Source organism: Melanotaenia boesemani, chromosome 2, assembly GCF_017639745.1.
Source record: "Melanotaenia boesemani isolate fMelBoe1 chromosome 2, fMelBoe1.pri, whole genome shotgun sequence".
In the NCBI taxonomy this organism is placed as follows: domain Eukaryota; kingdom Metazoa; phylum Chordata; class Actinopteri; order Atheriniformes; family Melanotaeniidae; genus Melanotaenia; species Melanotaenia boesemani.
In genome coordinates, this window is record NC_055683.1 from 21,437,063 (window position 1) to 21,455,215 (window position 18,153).

General features: G+C 37.8%; 1 protein-coding gene across 1 annotated transcript in view; it reads left to right on the plus strand.

The window, feature by feature from the left end:
- The first annotated feature begins 5,948 nt into the window (after positions 1–5,948).
- LOC121656100 (immunoglobulin mu heavy chain-like) overlaps positions 5,949–18,153 on the plus strand; it is a 74,475-nt gene continuing 62,270 nt past the window's right edge. Inside the window, 4 exon segments of the mRNA XM_042011149.1 lie at positions 5,949–6,006; positions 6,080–6,139; positions 6,142–6,381; positions 13,103–13,109. Of these exon segments, the coding sequence (XP_041867083.1) occupies positions 5,964–6,006; positions 6,080–6,139; positions 6,142–6,381; positions 13,103–13,109 (350 nt within the window). The 5' untranslated portion in view covers positions 5,949–5,963.

Sequence of the window (18,153 nt, forward strand, 5' to 3'; positions counted from 1 at the left end):
TTTGTTAAAAGTCTGAACTGTGGAAGTTTTAACCCTGATGCATTTAAAGTCAATCACACCACAAAATGCTTTCAAATAAATTATATTTAACTTTGTTTTGATTATAAACCAGTGGTGTCACATGTTATTTAGTTTTTATTTTTATTCATATATGTCATGTAAAATAAACAGTAAATTAATAAATGAGCAAGGACCTGTCTATCCAGGTGAATGTAGCATCATCTTGACGGTGAGTTGACTGTTGCAGGACAAATATTTTTATTCTGGAGTTCAGTGGCAAAAACACAGAAAAAGTTCAAGAATCCATCAGTAATCCGCTTGTAAAAATGAAGGAAAGAGGAGAAATGTTTCCAAGATTTGTCATTTCTGTAAATGTCATGCATGTAATGAAAAACAGTCTGATGTGAAGGACGTTCACCCAGATTTCAGTGCAGGCAGGATCAGTCCCTACTTATGGGACTCCACAGAACATGAGAGCAGCTGAAGAACTGAAGCTGTCAACGTTGCAGATTTTGTCTAATGAGTACGATGGAAACCAGTGGAAAACAGGACCAGTTTGAAGTGAACTAAAAATTCAGCTCTGATTGAATTGAAACAGAATCCTCTGACAAATAAAGAGACCTGAGCTGAACCAACATGGACGTCTTTTCCTGCTTGTTTTCTGAGAAAAATGAAACATGACTTGTTTGTGTCTGGTGGTTTATGTGTTTGTCTCAGTGTGGTTGTTGTCGCTCTGATGAAACAAACAGAAGTTTAGTCGCTGCAGTGTTCTTATAAAAGCTGAAAACACTCATCAGCTTTAATGTTTTTTAGACAAATGCAAGAAATAAAGTGTTTTGTTACACAGGAGAAGCTTCTGAGAACATGAGGTTTAAATTATTTATAATTAATGAATTAGCAGCAAATGTTCAACAGGAGGGTTTCTCATCTCTCTTTTCTTCCATCAAAGTTCATTTCTCAGCTCTGAGGTCAGGATTTGAGCTGTTTCTCTCACAGAACGAACGACACTAGATGATGTCTGCTGAATGATTTTTTAGCTAACACTTGATGGTTGTAACAGTCATTGTGTTATTAAAGTGAAAGCCACAGCTACCAGTGTGGAGGCTGCAGAGAAACCAACACAGCTACAGGAAAGGAAGTTGATTGCTCTCATCAGTTGTTTCTTTTTCTAATAACCACTGAGAACAGATTCATATCTGCTGCTGAACACACTCATCATCTCCCTCCATCTCTGCTCGTCGTCTTTTCTCTGCTTTTGTGGAAACTTTACCAGGAAGACCTCCACCCACACAGAGTTAAACTAAGGACAAGCTACCTTCCTGCTTTTATTCTGTCTATATTTATAGTTTGGATTCTCTATATTCTGCCTTTGCAATGCTTTCTTTTCATTTCACAAAAAGAAAAAAAAAGAAAAAAAAAAATCTAAACTCCTAAATTGACCTGCCTTCTTACCTGATAGTCCTTCATTTGGGTTTGTATTATTCGTATCATCTCTTGTGGTTCAGGAAACAGGTCCGATAGTAATATCTAACTGAATCAACATTGAAGCTTCATCAACCATGAATATTTAACCTTATGTTTATGTCTCACACTGAAACCAAATTAATAATTTGATGATCAATATTAAATACACGTTCATTTTTCAACCACATCTCACATTTTTTCACTACTTTTTCATCCGTCATCTAAACAGTAACTGAGCTCTATTTAGTTTAACATTTAAACTCTTCATCATGATCACTCCTATTCCTCATGCTCTGCCATGCTGACACAGTCACAGAGTTGTCCAGTGGGTTTTATAGTAAGAGATAATTCTTCTTTTTTTCCTGTGAGTTAGTAGCTATGGTCGCTCTTGTGCTACTTTCATGATATGTCTTTTTGATTTGGTTATTATTAAGAACTCTTAATGACTAGCAGCAGTTTTTTTTTTTCTGTAAAAGTTGTAGGAAATTTTCTGGTGTGTTCATGTACAGGTGTAACAGTTTGTTGTCTGGTGATGGTGTGGATTGAAGGGTCGTTTCCTTCTCTCCTTTCTTCTTTCCCTTTTGCTTTCTTTTTGCTATTTTCCATCTTTTTCTGTCCCCTCCAGTCAGGTCCTGCAATATTACAAAGATTCCATGACTCAAAGTAAATAAATAAATAAATGAATCAGATTATCAAGAAGAGCCTTACCTATAGGCCTCCTCTTGGCAGAACAAAATTTGTTTCAGCATGATAAAGCAACCAGATTATCATTTTGCTTGCTGACAGGACAGGTAAAAAAAAAAAAACATTAAAACAATGTTAGTGAAGCAATATTAATTTATTAATAATATTTATTGATTATAAATATCAGTTCAATCATCTAAAATTAATTTAATGTTTTCTTTACTTCAAAATTGAAAAAAATGTTTCACTCTTTTATTTCGTATTCTTATTCTTGTTCTTATTCCCCCTCCTGCCCGTGATCTAAATACATGCAAACCTACACACATACACACACACACACACACACTCACACACGCACACACACACACACATTGATAAATTAATCAGTTAATCAGGTAATTTATTAACTTGTCCAGTGTGAGGCTCAGGCTACAATTTCAATGCATCTTACTATTTTAGAACAAAGAGGAAATAAGAAGACAAATTTAATCTCAGGTTAAACATGTTATGTAGGAGATGACAGCTGCTACTTAGAGGCTGGGTTGCTGTGTAGATGCTGCCTGGTCCACCCTCAATAGATAAATTAATAAATCAATAAATAGATTAATAATACTATGTTATACACGTGCTTTAAATGCTACTGGCTGATTAAAAAGTTAATTAGTTGTAAGTTCAGCAGTTTGTACAAATATTTTGTATTAATATGTCTGGATAATTATATTATGAATATAAGTGCTCTGTGATTTCTGTTATTAAGAACTGTAACGAGTGGGTTGAACTTTTTTTGAGAATCGCAGCAAAGTGCATTTCCTATGATAACAAGTTAACCAGCAACCAACAAAAACACCTGCTGCTGCTGCTACGTGGTTTCATATTCATGATCTGAATCAGAAAAAGAAGAAACAAATGAAATCTGGGTGGAAGAGTGAGGAAAGACTAAAAAAAAAAAAAAAAAAAAAAAAAAAAAAAAAAAACATATTTTCAACAAACACATTCAGGTTGGTGGTGAATTTTAGTAACACTGATGGTTATCTGTTGTTTTAGCAGCTGTGATAGAAATACACAACTATAAATACACACAGCTCCTCAACTCAGACTAAACTCTTCAATGTGTTTCACTTCATCTAATCATGGAAGTGAATTTCTACTGACTTTCATTTTCATTATTCCTTTCCCAGCTTGTCATGCTGTTCAGGAATCAGAAGTAGTTAGCCTGAGTTGTCAGTAGCATGAGAGATAACGGTGTGTAAAATGGTCTCTGTGTCCATTAAAAGATAAAATAGGTTGTAATTTAGAAACATTTCTCTAACGCTAAAACCATGGACTGTGCAGGTTTTTGTAAAGTCTTTCTGTTTCTGTAGTTTACATATTTTCATGTTATTGTAGCACTCATACTTGGTCATAAACAGGTTCCCTTTTTCAGCCTGTCAGAGGGACGTCTCTGCCAGTCTTTTTTCTTTATAGACACCACTACTAGTCCCACCATCTGAGGCCAGAACAACTCATAAAGTCTCATTAAATGATAAAAATTATTTCAGTTTCCTAACTAATAAGAGTTCATCATGATTTGGATGAAGTGTTTAATTGTCTTAACTTAGTATAACTGTATTAAGTTCAAGTGTCAGTATTTTTTTAAAAAAAAAAGTTAATTCTACGATCATAAAGAAAACAAAACATTTATTTTTATTATTAGTTTATTTTATTTAAAAAGCTCATGATTTCTGTTTCTTTTACTGGACTTACAGGTGCTTTAGAGTGAGATCAAACTTGAACAGCCTCCCTCTGAGATGAGAGAAGACCCTGGAGAGACTGAATAATTTCATGTGTTACATCTGGTTACACTACGACTAGTTACAGCATGAACTGGATCAGACAGAAACCTGGAGAAGCTCTGCAGTGGATCGGGTTGATGAACACATTTAGCTGTTCCTACCTATGCCAGCTCATTCAGAGTTGTTTAATTTTTACTCAAGATGTTCTCAGCTGTACTCAGTACCTTTTCCAACAAAAGACTAAAAGCAGAGGATTCTGCTGTTTACTTCTGTGCTAGAAGAGTGTGTAGCAGCTGTACAAAAAAAAACAAAAAAAACAACACAAGATAACACATCTGCACATTCTTTGAAAAATACATGAACACATGTATGATTTTTGTTTTAGTGATGCTCAAATCTGATGAGCATCCTAATAAATAACTGTATGTTTACTGTTTTATATGCACAGTGCAGCCGTGCAGCTACAGTCTCATTTCTGAAAATGGTAATTACTTTAATTTACATTTTTTTTATTTTTATTTTTACAGGTTGTTAATGGACAAACTCTGACACAATCTGAAGCAGTGGTTTAAAAGACCAGGACAGTCCTACAAGCTGACATGTACAACCTCATTTAACAGCTGGTGGATGTCCTGGAAAAGGACTGGAATGGGTTGCTACTGAAACTAATGGTGGTAGCAGCAACTACTACTCTCAGTCAGTCCAGGGAAGGTTCATCATCTCCAGAGACAATAGCAGAGAGCAGCTGTTTCTGCAGATGAACAGTCTGAAACACTGAAGATTTTTCTGCTCTCGGGTACCCACAGTAACAGAAGTTGACTAAACTTCCTGCACAAAAACCTGCAATAACAATCTTTATATAAAAAATAATTGGTAGGGCCAATACTGTAATTATAATTGTAAGGCCTTTGTTGCAGCGAGTAAGCTTTCTGCGCATTCTGCTGTGGTCTCTTTGCATCCTGTGTCCATGCTGCTAGCAGAGCTGTTTTAGTATGTGGACGTGGTCGTACACCTTCCACCTCCAGGCAAAGAAAAAGTCCTCTTATAAGATTTAGTGAAAAGCTGAGAGTCAGCTGAGAGCAGGAGGAATTATTATAACAAAGTGTTTCTTGATAACTAGTTTAACTACTTTGTATGTAAGACTCAAGCAATGAAACCAAGATCATTAGTTTTAAGTAGATTAACTATTCTGCTGGTCTAAGTGTAGTTCATTTAGACTAATATGACCAAAGTAAATGATAATGTCATGAAAAGCAGAGAACTGTATGAAAGCAAATGTTACATTTGCAGTTTGATCAATTGCAACGAGAAAATGCTCCTCTGATGTGCACAAATGACTAATCGTTGTGGAGTTTGAACTTAAATTTATGAGAATGTAAATTCTGATGTGAGAAATGCAACAAAGCGACTGAGAAAAAACTGTAAATAGAGTTTAAGTTTGCCAATGAAACTATTAAAAAGAAAAGTGAGAACAACAAATACTGTAGTTTCACAGTTTTCAAACAAGTTTCCCATCTCTTTTTATTCAATTTTATTTTTTACTTCATTCTAAGTTTAAATTTAGTCCAGATTTATGTTCCGCTTTGTCAGTTTCAATAAATTTTTTTCAGTTTCTCTGTTTGTCTGCAGCCAAAAAACAGAGTTTTTAAACACTTTTATATTAAGCAAATTCACCTAAATGAAAGAAATTATATCTTTTTACATGCATGTTTTCACTGAATCATTCTTTAAAATTTGCATTGAGACAGAAGTTTACATGAAGCATGAACTCACAGAGATCTGGTTACATTATTTCTTATCCCTCTAAACAAGACACTATAATGAAATACTTCATTATAACAGACCCTTAAATGATATGCATGAGTTACATTTTGATCCACAAGATAAGATTCTTGTCCTAAAAACACTCAATATATTCAAATGATTTCTCATTCTCAGGACTGGATGTAAACTCAGTGGTTTCCTATCATACAGATGTAAATAGTTCACTTGGTGTTGAAGTTAAAGAGGATCAGAAGCTCATCCGTTCAGCTTCCACTCATCATGTTTTCTGTCACTCTGCTGCTGCTGTTGGCAGCTGGATCCTGTAAGTCTCTCTAAATTTCTCCCAGTCAGCAAGTCTTCATTTGTAATTTCATAAATTGTTTATCTTTTTACAGACGTGAGGAGTGAAACACTGACACAGCCAGCTTCCACGACTGTACAACCAGGTCAACGTCCTGACCCATCACCTGTCAGGTCTCTTATTCTCTGAGCGGCTACTTTACAGCTTGGATCAGACAGCCTGCAGGGAAAGGACTGGAGTGGATTGGGATGAAATACACAGGAGATTCATACTATAAAGATTCACTAAAGAACAAGTTCAGTATGACTATAGCTACTTCCAGTAACACAGTGACTCTGAATGGACAGAATATGCAGCCTGAAGACACGGCTGTGTATTACTGTGCGAGACGCCACAGTAACACAACCATCAGCAGAGCTGAACAAAAACCTCTCAGAGCCTGAAAACTTTAACATGAAGCCACCAGAGGAGGAGCTCTGAGACCACTAATGGTTACAAGACTGGTTCATTGTTCGAGAGACATGTGTAACATACTACATAAAAATACAAATATAATTCATTATGTCAAAAAAAAAAAAAAAAAAAAAAAAAAAGGTAGTAAAATACTAACTTTTCTGTTAAAAATATTTATGAATAATAACTAGTTCAGATGCAGATTTCCTCTGTTCGAGCTGGGTCTTTGCATATTGTCCTCGATTATGTGTTGCTTTTCTGCGGGTTCTCCATCTTCCTCTCACAGTCTAAAGGCATGCATGTTAGGATCACTTACCACTGTAAATTCCCCCTATAGTTAGTCTGAGTGGTTGTTTGTCTTTACTCGGTCTGTGATAGACTGGTGATCCCTGGCCGAGCAGCTGCTGCAATAGGCTCCACTGAGCCTGCATTGGTATAAGCTGTTATAGAAAACGGATGGACAGGTGTGTATGGTCAACTACATGTATGCATTTGAATGAACATGTTCTTTTCCCCCAGATTAAATAGATACAGAACCTTTCCCTGAAGGACATCACATTTGTCAAGAAAGGGGGAAAAAAAATAAAAATAAAAATAAAAAAATAAAAAAAAAGCACAGCCATGATTCCCTATTTCTTTTAAAATTCCCCATATGTTTGAGCATAATAAATAATTAACAAGAAGGTTGTTAACCATCCCCAGATCTATTTCTATCTGGGAGTCTTGCGTTATGTATGTGGACAAAGAAGGAAAATATTAAGATAAGCAGTCTTGAAGTATCAAAATGTACCAGCAGTTTATCCAGTAACGGCTCTAGTGTCAGGTTTGCTCCTGAAGACCCGGAAATTCAGCCACAAGTAGAACAGATGGTTTGAACAGAATAAGGTTTATTTAGGGCCAGGGGAAGGAGGGAAACCAGTGAAACCAGTGTGGTTAGCTGGAGGAGTCAGGCAAATCCAGGTCTGTGAGTGAGGACTCCTGAAATGAACTTCAGACAGGAAATATAAGTTCACAAATCCAAAAGACGTAGTCAGGGCAGGGCAATGTTCATTCACAGTGAGGCTCAGCCTCCAGTACTTATCCAGAGGGACAGGCAATCTCCGTGGTCATACTGGGCAAGCGGTCAATATCAGGTGGGCACTTGAAGGGATCCAGCAGGGGTCAGGCAAGAGAATCTCCACGGACGTAACAGGCTCGATGACAAGAAAGTCTGGAACAAGAAAATAGCTGGCTCTCAACAAGGTTAGTACTGTTGACCATCTGGCAGGGAAGCAGAGTGAAGAGTGTATAAGTAGGGCAGGGAGCAGGTGAGGGGAATCACAATCAGGGCAGGTGTAGGAGATCAGCTCTGCAGAGCAGCTCTGCAACCATGACAGCTAGACAATTTGATATGGTGGCAAACGTCCTCAGTGCTGTCCTGGTCAGGGACTGTAGCAAGGAGGAGGACCCAAATGTAAACACACAGAGAGGTAAGGGTAAGCAATGAACAATCTTTTACTTAATGGAGGCTTGGTTCAGATCCAGGAAGCTCTTCCTAAGAGAGGGCAGAGTATTAATGTTGGTCTGAAGAGGTTCTAGGTTATGAAGGCAAGATCTGCTGCTTACTGTCATCCAGTGGTTGCCTGATGGTGGGTGGGTAAGCCAGGGAATGATCTCGGTTGGGTGGTGCATAAGTTAGTCGGCAGGCAGGGCTAACGGCTGAGATAAGGCTGGTTAGCGGAATGTAGGTCCTGATAGTGATGGTCACTGAACGACCCTGGTGCTGTCATCCAGACTGTGCCGAGTGCACAAGAGTGAAACCCCGTATTTGTGCGTGCTATCGCTTTAACAAAAAATCAGTGGACCGATACAAGGAAGTGTATCGTCTTGATTGTTGCGCGCCAAATTGTGTTTATAAGGAAACAAACTGTATCATCATGTTCGTGGGGTTTGCTGGATGGAGGATTGCGGTGTTGAGGGTACCGTTTGGATTGTTTGATTTGCTTTGCTTTGCTTCCCACTCATTGATCGTTCAAGAAAATTTGTCTCAAGTCTGGAATCATTTTGATCTTTCTCGGCGCCAAATTAAGGTAAATCTTTTCCCTCCTTTGGGCATTGTTTACTGGTAGTTTTTAATTACATGTTTCTACTCCCCCCTTTTCTAGTAAGATGTTGAATTTGTTTTTCTGGTAAATTAACGTTTTGTTTTATTGCAGGCGAAGTGTCGGCTATGCTCAACAGAATTGTCATACATCAACAAGAGCACGTTCATCAATGCTGAGCATTATAGAGCTCGCATGGCAATGAAGAGTTGGCAGACACTCCTGCTGTGAGTACCCAGGTATGAATTGAATTCTCACAAACTTTGAATTTTCAAAAATACTTTATTACACACAAAAGGCTTTGCATGGACTGTAATATATTTGTGAAATTACAGTCCTTTAACAAGCTTTAAACCAAATTGTTCTTTTTGGCTTGGAGTTCCTAACAAGCAAGCATTGGATGAGGCTGTGATCAACATGATCATCAAAGACTGTCAGCCACTCACCCTTGTAGAAAATGAGGGATTCAGGGCGCTCATGCAGCTTGTTGCACCCTCATATGTTCTACAAGCAGGAAGGTATGTGAAGAAATGTATGGTTGAATTAATTAATGAGTACTGTCGATAGATAAATGCACAGACAGCCCATGTATGTATCATAAGGTATTACAATATTTGTATGGTTATTTTTAGACCGTCAAGTGACTTGGTGGACCAGAAATATGAGGAGGAAAAGGAGGGAAAACAAAAAGGACCTCCAGAGCGCCGTTGCTGTTACTTTAACAGCTGACATGTGGACCTCGATTAATAGTGAGGCATATCTTGCTGTTACTTGCCACTATGTGGACAAGAACAGCCAATAAATTCCATACATCAGTCTTAGGACTGCGCAGCATTTTCACACAGAAACACACTGCAGAAAACATCGGCCATGGTTAAAGGCCCCCTTATGGAGGAGTGGGGCATAGCGAGCAAGGTCAGGTGTCTTGTCCACTGATGCAGCAACAAACATGTATTCATGTGGTTCGAATACTACAAACATGGCAAACTATTTGTATTGCCCATACCATCAATTTAATTGTGAAAAAATCATGTGATCAAAATTACAACACTAACAGAAATACGCAACAAAACACGGCAAATTGTCATATACTTTCAAACAAGCACCACGGCCAAAGAACAAGCTCACTCAAATGCAGCAACAACTGGGCACACAATCCATAAATTAATAATGAGGTGCCAACACAATGGAACAGCACCTACCACATGCTGGAAAGAATGACTGAGCAGAAGGAGGCAGTCTGGGTGTCACTGGCCACATTAAAAATGATATTACTCACTGACTCCTGAAGAATTTGAAGTCATTGAAGAGATGCTCAGGGTGCTCCTCTCCTTTTGACCTAGCCACAAGAGACCTCTCTTTGAGGAAAAAGAGTCTCAGGGTCAAAGGTTATTCCACTGATGAGAATGATCCACATTGAGCTTCACGTCAAGCCTCAGCATTAACAAAACCAGCTGCTCAAGAACTGGGTGCAAATCTGAGAAGGGGGCTACTGAGTCCATCTGCAACATGGAAACCACTCAGTGTGATGACACTGGCAACACTGTTGGAACCCAGGTTTAAAACAGTTGGCTTCTTTAGTCCACAAAGAGCAACGGAAGCTGTTAAGAGGCTGAAGTCGGAGTGTGCTGCTGAAGTGAGGAGCCATGAGCCTGACCCAGCAGAAGAACCGAGCTCTTCACATGGATCAGAACTCAGTTCAGGTATGACAACACATTTGTTGTGTGTTTATATGTATATTTCTGTTGTTTATCATAAGTGTTTTACCACATGACAGAATTGGTATACAACAGCAGATTCCATAGTTGAAGTCCAACGCCACTTGGCAGAAAGCAACACACCCAGAACACAAGACCTGTTGCAGTATTGGAAAAATAACCAGAAAACATATCCACACCTTTATCAACTGCCGCTTAAATATTTATGCACACCGTCTTCATCTGTTCCCTGTGAACGAGTATTTTCTAAGGCAGGGGAACTGGTGTCCAAGAGGAGAAATCGCCTTGGAGCAAAGACACTTCAGAAACTTTTGATTCTCAATAAAAATGTATGAATGAATCCATTTTTAATGTGTTATTTCATATGATTGAACACTTTGGTTAACAAGGATGAGGACTGTTGTGGAAATTTCATATTATTCCCTTTACTATATTGTGTCTACTGATCCCTCTCAGGGTAAACAGCTTGTTTAATTTCTTGGTAATTGAGTTTAATACTGAGTAGCCTGTTCGCTATCGTAAATGTGGATGCATTCTTCTAGAACAGTTCGCTCTGACCTGTGTGACTTATCTGATACCAGCCAGGCGCCTCAGGATGACCCAGCCGGGCATCCTGCCTTAATGTCACTGGGGTTGTTTACATGCTCAATAAACTGAAAAAGCTCATTAGGTTTGCTGAAGTGTCTAATCCTGTGTGAGGAACAGACAATCTCTTTGTTTGTATTTCATGATGTGCTGTGACGTGATCATTCTGCTTAAAAGATGCTGCATGTATGTTTCTTATCAGATTCTGTTCAGATCTCTGTGCTGTCAGACCTCTGAGCAGTCTCTCAGGAATTGCAATTCTATTCTTTCTATTCTTACTATTCTTTCTATTCTTTGTATTTTATTCTGTGTTCGAATAAACTTGTAATCACTTTTCACTTCAGAACCAGACTCCTCATCCTTGACAGAGTAACTTTTTTTGCCTCAACAGGACATATTTTAATTAAAAGCAATTGAATGAAGATGAAATATTATTTCACAGGCTAACGTTGGGTTGACAGCATGCAAGATTTTCCATCTTTTCATTTTGTTTACCTGCAATGATTTTAAATCTACAGCAGAGGTCACTATTGAGTGACCAACACAGTGTCAACACAGTTTGTGTAATGTGCCAATACACTCCCTAAGGCATCTTCAACCCATCCCTAGTCCTGATCATGAGTTCTTTGAGGATATCCAAAAACTTCTTGTAACAATCTGACAAAGCTAAGGGGAAAACAAGACAACCAGGTGATAACTGCAAAGAGGCACAAGAATATTTAGAAGAAGGTCTGACTACCACACAGTATTGAGAGACAATCTGGTGCCAACTGGACCTCCTGCTTGTCCCTAAATAGCAACGTGTTGAACAGGATAACGAGCAGGATGATGAGCTGCAGGTGGTGTCAATTGAAGCTCCACACTCTGCCCTGAGTCCCCAAGGCAACCTGCTCAGCCCTACCTGCAAACTTAGACACACACACAGAGCAAAACCATGACAAGTGCTGCATTTGAAAATCCACTTTAAGGAAAATGTTAAAAAAAAAAAAAAAAAAAAAAAAAAAAAAAAAAAAGAGAGCAGTACACAAAATCACTTGAAAACTATGTACTCTCTTGTTCTTTAAGAAAACAAAAAAATATTGAGGCTTAAAATAATAATAATAATAATAATAAATACAGAGAAAAACTTAAGTTACATTTGCAGGACAGATTTCAGTTACTTATTTTAAGAGAGCAGAAGACGACAAATATTGTGCTGATCAGAAAAACATCTCACAAATATATCAAAATGTAGAGCTTCGGTACTGAGGGCAACTAGATTACTCTGATGATCAGCTTTGCTTTTGACATAAATAAAGTTTTATATCTAGTTTTATTATAACATAAACTGGCTACAAGAGTAAAACTTCATGTATCTGACCTCATAACACACCTGTAGGCTGTTACTGAGAACATGTTATTTCATCGTTTATTATTAAATATCTGCACGGTGACTTGCAAGCATCAAGATCAAAAAAAATTATTAAACAGAAGAACGATAAGACACCTGTAACAACATGAAACCAGAATTTATTTAAGACATGTACACAAGTAGCACAAACAGCTATATTTAGACTTCCTAATGTCATTGCAGTCTATTAATAATCTTCCCAGTCTGACAGTAAGGATGCAGCGTGGTTTAACTGATCAGCCTGATTGCAGATATTGATCACATAGAACTGTGACTGAAACTTCACCTCCTGAAACATCGACTGTTCAAACGTTCATCATATCCAAATTTTCTACTTCATATACTGCTCCTGTGTTTACACGATTCAAATTGACTAACTTGCAAAACTTTAACAAAGCTGAAATATCTTCCACCTCTACATATCTGTCTGCAAAGGATCAAACGGGGTCATGAGAAATGACTGGAGTGGATTGATCCAATCACCCCGTCTAGTGGTTGCATTCAGCACTACTCTTTGTCACAGTGCGTGGTCGGCGCTGAGTTTTCCCAGCCGTCCCTGAATGCATTCTCCCTCCAACTCTGCTGATTGCTGATGCGCTCCACCTGGTCTGGGCTCCTTATATATCAGTCTGTGACAACTCTTCTCTGCCAGATCGTCTTGGTTTTTCCTTGTACGCTTCCAGCCTTTCTCTCCTGCTTGCCAACCTGATCTCTGACCTGACCCGTTTTTGGACCTGGATATCCTGACTCAGCCTGCTCCCTGTCTGGTAAACCCTGCCACTCTGTCTCTGATCCTTGACCTGTATTTCGACCTGGAAAACCCGACCCTGCCTGTGATTCATTCTGCCGGTACTCTGACCCTTGGACTGTCCTCAGGATTTGGATTTCAGATTACGGATCTTACCCTCGGGAGGATTCCTGGAGACCTTATTCAGCCTGGATTATCCACTTCTGTAACTATCAGAACAAACTAATTGTCTTTCTGGTTCTGCAGTTCCCACAGCCCTGGCGGAGCTTCTATCACGACATCACGGTCCCTGAAAACCATCCTGCTGATTTCCATCCCCTCCGCTGGTACGTGAGCAATATCTCTCGCACATTCCTGTTTGTTCTGGCTGGCTTCTCATCTGAGCTCTCCCACCTGCAGGCTAAGCTGACTGCAAAAACCAGACCTGATTTCCCTGGAGAAATTCTCATCACCTCAATAAAAACTGTTTTCACCCATTCCTCAGTTCCAACTTTATTTGTGGTCCAGTTTGCTGATTCGTGACAACACTTAATCAGTCCAAGGCTGCTTTACCATCTCCAGGAGGTGTATAGAGAGCAATGATAAAATCATTTGTCCTTCTTTCAGTATGTTGAACCTTAAGCTTGAATGTTTCCCAGCATGCACAGGGTGAGAAACAGATGGCTGATTTCTCTTCAACCACAACAACTTACTGGTAACTAGAAGACAATTTATTCTCTTTATGGTACTTCAGTGGACTGTTTCCCTCCTCCACATGTGATTAATATCAGTAATCACAGGCTAATTTATTTGGATTGTTAAAATGCTATTTGATAATGTGGAAAGTGAGTGGGTGGGATGACAATGCCACCTGGGGGCTTTCACCCCAGGAAATTTATTAAAAAGGAGCCGCGAGTTCTACAAGCCCCAGGACAACAGATGGAGATATCAAGAGAACTCAATTTATTTAAAAAAAAAAAAAGTAAAAATTAAGTACACAATAAAAAAGGACTGCTAGTACTCCCCTACAGTCACTAAAAATTAATCAAAGTCAAATCTGCAGCATTGCTAACATGTAAACATGTTAGGTCACAGTACAGATAGGCTGCTCCCATTTATCTGCAAAGATGGAGAGGATTGGTACATCTTCCCATTGATAGTTGTATCTGAAGCATTAAAATAAAATATACCATTTTTCTTATTTTTAACATTCCTGTTGGTCATATATGTCAGAAATGATTCATCAAGTCTCAAAGTTTCCATTAGCAGCTTCAGCTTTATGTGAGGAAATAAAGCCCAATAGAATAAACCACTATTTGCTAATCAGAGGGTTGCTGGTTTACTCAACCTTCTTAGTTGTTGCATCGTTGAAGTTCCTGTGCAAGACATTGAACCCCCCAATGTGCCCAAAAGATTTCAGTGTATGAGTCTATGTAATACGGATCTCTGTAAAATGTATATTTGTATAAATGAATATGACTTCCAGCGTTTTTGGCTGAAAATGACCCTTTTCTGTGTTATGCATGAAAGGCCCAGTTGAATAGATAAAGGTTGTTTATCACATTAACTATTCTGATTTCCACAGGAGAAAATCTGCTGTGAAAAAAAACCAGAAACTCTACACAACAGAACACAACAAAACACTATAGAATATTGTTAAATATAGAAAAATGTTTCAGTCCATGAAAACGTACTTAATGCTTTTGTGTGGAAACATGATATACATTATTCTAAGTTCATTTTAACACCTAAATAGACCTTACAGCTTGTATATTTGTGTCAGTAAACTGCTGGAAAAAAAGAAATGTGTTTGTCTTTAGTGAGTTGTTCTCAGGTTCTGTTATCGTTCCATAGCTGATAATCCTGGAAATCCTCGTTTTATAAAGGACAAACCTCTGTTTTGTTCTACTTTTTGTGTTCTGTTGGGTGTTCTGTTTTTTTTGTTTATTTTTATAATTACCAGTTTCATCTGAATTTATTATAATTAAACATGGAAATTTTGCTAAACATAAAACACATCACACAGTAAAAAAACAATTCATCATTAATGAAAACATCTGCAATAAATCATAAAAATTTTGCTTTTTAAATGCAGTTTTTCATTATTACATGTTTTCTTTAGTTCTTTTAAAGAAACAAACACTACACACCATTACATTTCACTACAGTAAATAAAACGTGTTTATTAATATTTCCAGCATCTTACTTAAGAATAGTTATCTTTAAAATTTCCTGACATAACAAATATGAAGGATTGACAATAAATCCTGAGTTTTACCAGTTTTCTGGAGTCCAGGTGTCTCCTTCCTGTGAGGAGGAGTTTATGCAAAACCTGAACCTTTATTTAACTGAACAGACAGAGATCAGTGGACACATGCAGCAGTTTAACAAGATGGACAGTAGAACTGTGTTACTGCTTCTGACCGTCTGCTGGGCAGGTAAAGAGTTTCACTAAAACTAGCAGCTTTAAGCAAGAGACCACATTATTATTTAGTTAGTTAATCTAAACTTTCTTTCAGTGGATTCACAATAATAATCACACCAGCAACATTGAATATTCTGATGAATGATGGAGATGATGTTACTTTGTGTTTCTACAGGTGTGTACAGTACTGATCTCATCCAGCCAGACTCAAAGGTTGTGCAGCCTGGACAGTCTTTGTCCATCACCTGTCGAGTTTCTGGTTATTCTTTGACTGATAGCGGCTATGCAACAGCTTGGATCAGACAGCGAGAAGGAAAAGGTCTGGATTGGATTTTTACTTTGTGGTGGGATGGAAGCTTATCCCAAAATAATGCCCTAAAAAGCAAATTTAGTGGCAGCAGAGACACGTCTGCAGGAACTGTGACAATTACAGGACAGATTCTGCAGCCTGAAGACACAGCTGTTTATTACTGTGCACGTATGAAGCCACAGTGATGCAAAACATCCACAGACTTGTAGAAAAACTGATTAACCAGCAAGATTCAGTCAGGCACAAAAATGTGAACATGAATAAAGTAGTTGTGTGTATTACTGTGTAACAACCACTGATGGAGCATCAAAAACATGTTTCTTTAAAGAGTTTTTAAAGAGTTTCACTAAAACTAGCAGCTTTAAGAAACATGATTATTTAGTTGTTTTGTTTTAACTGAACTTTTGGTTTGACATTTCTTGTAATGAATTTATTATCATAAAATTATTTTCCCTGTTTTTTTCAGACTGATTGATTGATTTCAGCAGCTCCTGGATGGCCTGGATCAGACAGGCTCCTGGAAAAGGACTGGAGTGGATTGCTATTATAGAACATGACAGTGTCTGTGTCTGGAGCAAATAAACACCTGGATAAAGGAGAATTTTCTACAATTAAATGAAGACAAAACTGAGATTCTGTTTGGTAGCAAAGAGAAGAGGGTCAGCATTGGTAAACACCTGGAGACTCGGGCTCTTAAAATCACCAACCAAGTTCATAACTTTGGAATATTGATAGACTCAGACCTGACTTTCAGCAGCCACATCAAAGCTGTCACTAAGAAGCTTTTTACCAGCTCAGAAACATCAACAGAATTAAAAGTTTAGTCTCCCAGAAAGACCAAGAGAAACTCATCCATTTATTCATCTCCAGTAGGCTGGATTACTGTAATGGTCTTTTAACAGGACTTCTTAAAAAGAGCATTAAACATCTGCAGCTCATCCAAAACGCTGCTGCTAGAGTTTTAACCAGGACTAAGAGATCTGAACATGTCACACCAGTTTTGAAATCTTTACACTGGCTTCAAGTCAGTCACAGAATAGATTTTAAAACCCTTCTGATTGTTTACAAATCCCAGAATGGTTTAGGCCCAGAATACATCTGTGATATGTTCAGAGAATATAAACCTAGCAGAGCTCTTAGATCCAAAGACTCTGGTCAACTAGTCCAGACCAGAGTCCAGACTAAACATGGAGAAGCAGCATTTAGCTGTTAAGCTGCAAACAAATGGAACAAACTGCCAGTGGAGATTAAACTTTCCCCAAATGTAGACATTTTTAAATCCAGGTTAAAAACATTTCTTTTCTCATGTGCCTATGCATGAAATCTGCATGGAAACTTCTTAACTTATCTTGCTTTTAATCATTTTAATGTAATTTATTATTTTATTGTATGTGTTGATGACTTTTACTATTTCTAAATATCTGTAACGCCTTTGTTTTATGTAAAGCACTTTGAATTGTCCGGTACATGAAATGTGCTGTACAAATAAACTGTCTTGCCTAGAATCTTGTACTCTCAGTCAGTCTAAGGTCCGTTTATCATCTCTAGAGAAAACAGCAAACAGCAGGTGTATCTGCAGATGAACAACCTGAAAACTGAAGATTCTGCTGTTTATTATTGTGCTCGAGAGCCACAGTGACTGAAGACAGAAAAGAAGCTGTACAAAAACCTCAGTGGCAATAAAGATCAAATTAATCTTATTTTCTCATGAAGATTAACAACAGTAGCAAAATATATTCATAGTATTTAATGAATTCACATCAATATACATGTTTATGAATATTTATTTGATAACCTGTAGTAACTGCATTTAGCCACTCAGCTGGGTGAGGGGAGACATCTGTTTATAACGCTCTTCAAGATTCAGTCCAAAAACAACTTTCCATGTTGGGTGAAGTTATTTTCAATGATCTTTTATGGCATGCGCTGATCAAAAAAGGTGCAAATGACAAAATCTGTGATAGCAGTAAAAACGGTCTCATTGTCCAGAAGCTAATCAGAATGTCCCACATCACCTGTGGCTGCAATTTAATACACCTGGTTCATCTCTTTACTGCCACCCAGTGTGATAATACACACCAAAAAATACAAGTGGCAAAAATAAAACAACAAATGGCTCCTATGTAACCATACGGTTAAAAAAACAAAAGAACAAAAAAACAAAAAAATAAAGAAACAAAAAACAGAATTACATGAGTTAGTAGAAGAAAAACCTTAATAAACAGGCTTTTTTTCATGATGCGTTAGAAGAACATCTCATCCTAGAATCTTAGAACAGGTGAAATGATCTTAATATTGATTTTATCGAGGCTAGTATCGGTATTATTCAATACCAGCGTGATGAGATCAATATTTTTCCAACAGAATGATGACTTTTTTTCAATTTACCCTTTATTCAAAGTGTGAGGTGGAGCAAATGCAAATCTTAACTTACTCCATTTTATTTAAGTCTCTACAAACCAAAGCACCAAGCAGACAT